General features: G+C 48.4%; 1 protein-coding gene across 1 annotated transcript in view; it reads left to right on the forward strand.

Annotated features, from left to right (window-relative positions):
- The window catches only part of LOC135526882 (adenosine receptor A2a-like), a 6100-nt gene extending 1284 nt beyond the window's left edge, over positions 1–4816 (forward strand). Inside the window, exons 3-5 of the mRNA XM_064955549.1 lie at positions 2846–2941; positions 3148–3312; positions 4543–4816. Of these exons, the coding sequence (XP_064811621.1) occupies positions 2846–2941; positions 3148–3312; positions 4543–4816 (535 nt within the window). The remainder of the gene's footprint in view (positions 1–2845; positions 2942–3147; positions 3313–4542) is intronic.
- The last annotated feature ends 2955 nt before the right edge of the window (positions 4817–7771 follow it).

Here is a 7771-nt window from a genome sequence, read left to right on the forward strand (position 1 = left end):
TAGTCCAGCCAGGTGAATGAGGGTAGTTAGCTGCTGATCATAGTCCAGCCAGGTGAATGAGGCTAGTTAGCTGCTGATCATAGTCCAGCCAGGTGAATGAGGCTAGTTAGCTGCTGATCATAGTCCAGCCAGGTGAAAGAGGCTAGTTAGCTGCTGATCATAGTCCACCCAGGTGGATGAGGCTCTGCTGGTCATAGTCCAGCCAGGTGAATGAGGCTAGTTAGCTGCTGGTCATAGTCCAGCCAGGTGAATGAGGCTTGTTAGCTGCTGATCATAGTCCAGCCAGGTGAATGAGGCTAGTTAGCTGCTGGTCATAGTCCAGCCAGGTGAATGAGGCTCGTTAGCTGCTGATCATAGTCCAGCCAGGTGAATGAGGCTAGTTAGCTGCTGATCATAGTCCAGCCAGGTGAATGAGGGTAGTTAGCTGCTGATCATAGTCCAGCCAGGTGAATGAGGCTAGTTAGCTGCTGATCATAGTCCAGCCAGGTGAATGAGGCTAGTTAGCTGCTGATCATAGTCCAGCCAGGTGAAAGAGGCTAGTTAGCTGCTGATCATAGTCCACCCAGGTGGATGAGGCTAGTTAGCTGCTGGTCATAGTCCAGCCAGGTGAATGAGGCTAGTTAGCTGCTGGTCATAGTCCAGCCAGGTGAATGAGGCTCGTTAGCTGCTGATCATAGTCCAGCCAGGTGAATGAGGCTAGTTAGCTGCTGATCATAGTCCAGCCAGGTGAAAGAGGCTAGTTAGCTGCTGATCATAGTCCAGCCAGGTGAGTGAGGCTAGTTAGCTGCTGATCATAGTCCAGCCAGGTGAAAGAGGCTAGTTAGCTGCTGATCATAGTCCACCCAGGTGGATGAGGCTAGTTAGCTGCTGGTCATAGTCCAGCCAGGTGAATGAGGCTAGTTAGCTGCTGATCATAGTCCAGTCAGGTGAAAGAGGCTAGTTAGCTGCTGATCATAGTCCAGCCAGGTGAGTGAGGCTAGTTAGCTGCTGATCATAGTCCAGCAAGGTGAATGAGGCTAGTTAGCTGCTGATCATAGTCCAGCCAGGTGAATGAGGCTAGTTAGCTGATGATCATAGTCCACCCAGGTGGATGTAGGCTAGTTAGCTGCTGATCATAGTCCTGCCAGGTGAATGGGGCTAGTTAGCTGCTGATCATAGTCCAGCCAGGTGAATGAGGCTAGTTAGCTGCTGATCATAGTCCAGCCAGGTGAATGAGGCTAGTTAGCTGATGATCATAGTCCAGCCAGGTGAATGAGGCTCTGTTCATAGTCAGCTGAATGAGGCTGTTATCTGATCATAGTCCAGCCAGGTGAATGAGGCTAGTTAGCTGCTGATCATAGCTGCCAGGTGAATCTGATAGTCCAGCCAGGAATGAGGCTAGTTAGCTGCTGATCATAGTCCAGCCAGGTGAATGAGAGGCTAGTTAGCTGCTGATCATAGTCCAGCCAGGTGAATGAGGCTAGTTAGCTGCTGATCATAGTCCACCCAGGTGCTGTTAGCTGCTGATCATAGTCCAGCCAGGTGAATGAGGCTAGTTAGCTGCTGATCATAGTCCAGCCAGGTGAATGAGGCTAGTTAGCTGCTGATCATAGTCCAGCCAGGTGAATCTGCTGATCATAGTCCAGTCCAGCCAGGTGAATGAGGCTCGTTAGCTGCTGATCATAGTCCAGCCAGGTGAATGAGGCTCGTTAGCTGCTGATCATAGTCCAGCCAGGTGAATGAGGCTAGTTAGCTGCTGATCATAGTCCAGCCAGGTGAATGGCTAGTTAGCTGCTGATCATAGTCCAGCCAGGTGAATGAGGCTAGTTAGCTGCTGATCATAGTCCTGATCATAGTCCAGGGTGAATGAGGCTAGTTAGCTGCTGATCATAGTCCAGCCAGGTGAATGAGGCTGAATGAGGCGTTAGCTGCTGATCATAGTCCAGTGCAGCCAGGTGAATGAGGCTAGTTAGCTGCTGATCATAGTCCAGCCAGGTGAATGAGGCTGAAATAGGCGTTAGCTGCTGATCATAGTCCAGCCAGGTGAATGAGGCTAGTTAGCTGCTGATCATAGTCCCAGCCAGGTGATCATAGTCCAGAGGTGAATGAGGCTAGTTAGCTGCTGATCATAGTCCACCCAGGTGGATGAGGCTAGTTAGCTGCTGATCATAGTCCACCCAGGTGGAGAGGCTGTTAGCTGATCATAGTCCAGCCAGGTGAATGAGGCCAGGTGAATGAGCCAGGTGAATGAGGCTGCTGTTGTGCTGTTAGCTGAAAGAGGCTGATCATAGTCCACCCAGGTGGATGAGGCTAGTTAGCTGCTGATCATAGTCCAGCCAGGTGAAAGAGGCTGTTAGCTGCTGATCATAGTCCAGCCAGGTGAAAGAGGCTAGTTAGCTGCTGATCATAGTCCACCCAGGTGGATGAGGCTAGTTAGCTGCTGATCATAGTCCAGTCAGGTGAATGAGGCTAGTTAGCTGCTATTCATAGTGCAGCCAGGTGAAAGAGGCTCGTTAGCTGCTATTCATAGTCCAGCCAGGTGAATGAGGCTCGTTAGCTGCTATTCATAGTGCAGCCAGGTGAAAGAGGCTCGTTAGCTGCTATTCATAGTGCAGCCAGGTGAAAGAGGCTCGTTAGCTGCTATTCATAGTGCAGCCAGGTGAAAGAGGCTCGTTAGCTGCTAGCCATGTGTTTTCCTGTGTATTTCCATGTATGTGTTATGTCCTGCATTGGCCGACACCCAGGACCACATTGGAAATAAATGTTTTTACGCTTTCATGTGTCATCCTCTGGGTTCCGTTTGTACTTTTAAAACGGTATTTAAAACCATTCTAATTGTTTTACCCCAAAAATAAAAATCAATCAGGAACGCCCGGCTGGCCCTGATCCTCACCTGGTGTCTGGCCCTACTCTCTGGTTCCATCCCTCTGATGGGCTGGCACGAATCACTGCCACCTTCTGGGTACGTATCATAACATGACATTGTTGAACATTTTTCCATCTTTAAATCTGTATCTTACAATCTGTAACTACCTGGTACCTGGTACCTTCACCAGTATATGGTTTACTTGATCTTTAAAATTTAAATTATACGCTAACTAATTTCTATTAAAAAAAAGAATGCAGTATTAAATTAAAAAGTATAATCTCTTCACTTTTTATTTTCAGGGCCTGTCTCTTCCCCTGTGTGGTCAATTTGAGTTATATGGTCTACTTCAACTTCCTGGGCTGCGTGCTGGTTCCCCTGGTGGTCATGTTTATCATCTACGGTCGCATCTTCCTCACGGTCCGACAGCAGCTCAGACGCATCGCAGCCGGGAGGGGACCAGCCAGGCCTGATACCAGGGATGGAGAGAGGGGACCAGCCAGGCCTGATACCAGGGAGGGAGAGAGGGGACCAGCCAGGCCTGATACCAGGGAGGGAGAGAGGGGACCAGCCAGGCCTGATACCAGGGAGGGAGAGAGGGGACCAGCCAGGCCTGATACCAGGGATGGAGAGGGGGGACCAGCCAGACCTGATACCAGGGAGGGAGAGAGGGGACCAGCCAGGCCTGATACCAGGGAGGGAGAGAGGGGACCAGCCAGACCTCATACCAGGGATGGAGAGAGGGGACCAGCCAGACCTGATACCAGGGATGGAGAGAGGGGACCAGCCAGACCTCATACCAGGGATGGAGAGAGAAGACCAGCCAGGCCTGATACCAGGGATGGAGAGAGGGGACCAGCCAGGCCTGATACCAGGGATGGAGAGACCAGCCAGGCCTGATACAAGGGATGGAGAGATGGAACCAGCCAGGCCTGATACCAGGGATGGAGAGATGGGACCAGCCAGGCCTGATACCAGGGATGGAGGGGGGATGGACCTGATACCAGGGAGGACCAGCCAGGCCTGATACCAGGGATGGAGAGATGGGACCAGCCAGACCTCATACCAGGGATGGAGAGAGGGGACCAGCCAGACCTGATACCAGGGAGGGAGAGATGGGACCAACCAGGCCTGATACCAGGGATGGAGAGATTGGACCAACCAGACCTGATACCAGGGATTGTGGGTCTGGGGCTGGGAGCAGAGAGGATGACACTGGGGCTGGAAAGACGACTAGGGTTGAGGCTGGGGCTGGAAAGAGGGCACTGGGGCTGGAAAGAGGGCTAGGGTTGAGGTTGGGGCTGGAAAGAGGGTTGATGCTGGGGCTGGAAAGACGACTAGGGTTGAGGCTGGGGCTGGAAAGACGACTAGGGTTGAGGCTGGGGCTGGAAAGAGGGCTAGGGTTGAGGTTGGGGCTGGAAAGAGGGCTAGGGTTGAGGTTGGGGCTGGAAAGACGACTAGGGTTGATGCTGGGGCTGGAAAGACGACTAGGGTTGAGGCTTGGGGTGTTAGTGGGGTAGCAGTGTGGGGAGGAGCTGGGAATAAATGGTCAGAGGGGAGAGTTGGAGTGGAAATGCTACGGAGATGACTAGCCATGCTAGTGGCTGTGTCAGAACTGATTCTGGGTCTGTGGTAGCCAGTGAATCCAAGTCTGAGTCCAGAGGACCAATGAAGGACAGGTGTGGGTCCGGTTTCAGCGAGTATAAGCGAGCGGTGCGTATGCGCCGTGAGGTGAGAAAAGCCACCTCTCTGTTCCTGGTGTTGTTCCTGTTTATGCTGTGCTGGCTGCCTCTCCACTTCCTGAACTGTGTTACGTTGATGTGCCCACGCTGCCACGTGCCCCTGCCCCTCACCCTGGCAGCCATACTGCTGTCCCACGCCAACTCTGCCCTTAACCCGCTGCTCTATGCCTATCGCATGAGGTCCTTCAGACACACACTGAGGGCGCTCTGCTGCACACACACTGCATGATACACACACTGCATGATACACACACACTGCATGATACACACACACTGCATGATACACACACTGCATGATACACACACACTGCATGATACACACACTGCATGATGCACACACTGCATGATACACACACACACACTGCATGATACACACACACACTGCATGATACACACACACACACTGCATGATACACACACACACACTGCATGATACACACACACACTGCATGATACACACACACACACACTGAGGGTGCTCTGCTACACACACACACACTGCATGACACGACACTGCTTGACACACACACACACACTGCATCACACACACACACACACACACACACACACACACACACACACACACACACACACACACTGCATGATCCAATATGGGCCCCCGAGTGGATCAGTGGTCTAAGACACTACATCTCAGTGCAAGAGGCATCACTGCAGTACCTAGTTAATTAAAAATCAAATAATAATTGACACACACACACACACCATAACAGATATCTCATCCAGAGGATTGTAATGTTTATTTAGCAGACAAACTCTGTAGATTATGGCAAATTAAAATAATAACAACAAAAACGCTTCATACTCTCTAGTTTCTGTGTCAGTCTCATCAAGTAGTGAAACTAGTTGAATTATTCTGGGTCGGTCAAGTAGTAGTCGCTCGTTGCCATGCCGCCAAAATCCCGTCGTTGTCACGGCTGGTTCTCGATGAGGCTAGTCAAGTAGTAATAAACAAGTAGTTGAATGATCTAAAAACAGTATAACCATGAAGTAAAATCACAAAACTGTTAGTAAGAGGCATGTTACGCCACAACTTTTAAAGGAAGGACAACTGTAGGCAGCAGCCTCTCTGTGCTAGTGATGGCTATTTAACAGTCTGATGGCCTTGAGATAGAATATGTTTTTCTGTCTCTTGGTCCCAGCTTTGATGCACCTGTACTGACCTCGCCTTCTGGATGATAGTGGGGAGAACAGGCAGTGGCTTGGATGGTTGTTATCCTTGATGATCTTTTCGGCCTTCCTGTGACATCGGGTGCTGAAGGTGTCCTGGAGGGCAGGTAGTTTTCCCCCAGTGATGCGTTGTGCAGACCGCACCACTCTCTGGAGCCCTGCGGTTGTGGGCGGTGCAGTTGCCGTACCAGGCGGTGAGACAGAATGCTCTCAATTGTGCATCTGTTAAAGCTTGTGAGGGTTTTAGGTGACAAGCTACATTTCTTCAGCCTCCTGAGGTTGAAGAGGTGCTGTTGCGCCTTCTTCACCACACTGTCTGTGTGGGTGGACCATTTCAGTTTGTCAGTGATATGTACGCTGAGGAACTTAAAACTTTCCACCTTCTTCACTGCTGTCCCGTCGATGTGGATAGGGGGTTGTGCCTAAATATAAAATGGATGAAAGTGAGATTTTGTGTCACTGGCAATACACTATAATGTCAAAGTGGAATTTAGTTTTTAGAAATGTTTACAAAATGTATTAAAAATGAAAAGCTGAAATGTTTTGAGTCAATAAATATTCAACCCTTTTGTTATGGCCTAAATCAAATCACATTTATTTATAAAGCCCTTCTTACATCAGCTGTACAGAAACCCAGCCTAAAACCCCAAACAGCAAGCAATGCAGGTGTAGAAGCACAAACTAAATAGGTTCAGGAGTAAATATTTGCTTAACAAGTTACATAATAAGTTGCATGGACTCACTCTGTGTGCAATAATAGTGTTTAACATGATTTTTTAATGACTACCTCATCTCTGTACCCCACACATACAAGTATCTGTAAGGTCCCTCAGTCGAGCAGTGAATTTCAAACAAATTAAGATTTCTAATGCCTCATTAAGAAGGGCACCTATTGGTAGATGGGTAAAAAAAAAAGCGGACATTGAATATCCCTTAGAGCATGATGATGTTATTAATTACACTTTGGATTGGTGTATCAAAACACCCAGTCACTACAAAGATACAGGTGTCCTTTCTAACTCAGTTGCCGGAGAGGAAGGAAACCGCTCAGGGATTTCACCACGAGGCCAGTTACAGAGTTTAATGGCTGTGATAGGAGAAAACTGAGGATGGATCAACAACATGGTAGTTACTCCACAATACAAACCTAAGTGACAGAGTTAAAAAGGGAAGCCTGTACAGAATAAAAATATTACAAAACATGCATCCTTTTTGTAATAAGGCATTAAAGTAAAACTGCAAAAAATGTGGCAAATAAATTAACTTTATGTCCTGAAAACATATATTTATGTTTGGGGCAAACACAACGCATCACTGAGTACCACTCTTCATATTTGGGGGGCTGCATCATGTTATGGGAATGTTTGTCATCGGCAAGGACTAGGGAGTTTTTTTAGCATGAAAATAAACAGAAAAATCAGAGAGGAAAATCTGGTTCAGTCTGCTTTCCAACAGACACTGTTGTGCACCTTTCAGCAGCACAATAAACTAAAACACAAGGCCAAATATACACTGGAGTTGCTTACCAAGAAAACAGTGAATGTTCCTGAGTGGCCCAGTTACATTTTGAACATAAATCTGTGTCATGCCCTGACCTTAGAGAGCTGTTTTATTTCTCTATTTGGTTAGGTCAGGGTGTGATGTGGGGTGGGCATTCTATGTTCTATTTTCTATGTTTTGTATTTCTATGTTTTGGCCGGGTAGGGTTCTCAATCAGGGACAGCTGTCTATCGTTGTCTCTGATTGGGAACCATACTTCGGCAGCCCTTTTTCCCACCTGTCTTTGTCGGTAGTTAACTTTGTTTGAGGCATTGTGCCCTGTAAGCTTCATGGTTGTTTGTATTGTTTATTGTTTTTGACGGCGTCATCCTAAATAAAAGGAATATTTACCCTCACCACACTGCGCTTTGGTCCAGGTCTTTCGACGGCCGTGACAATCGGCTTGAAAATCTATGGCCAGACTTGAAAATAGCTGTCTTGCAATGATCAACAATCA

The sequence above is a fragment of the Oncorhynchus masou genome, chromosome 32 (genome assembly GCF_036934945.1).
Source record: "Oncorhynchus masou masou isolate Uvic2021 chromosome 32, UVic_Omas_1.1, whole genome shotgun sequence".
In the NCBI taxonomy this organism is placed as follows: Eukaryota; Metazoa; Chordata; class Actinopteri; order Salmoniformes; family Salmonidae; genus Oncorhynchus; species Oncorhynchus masou.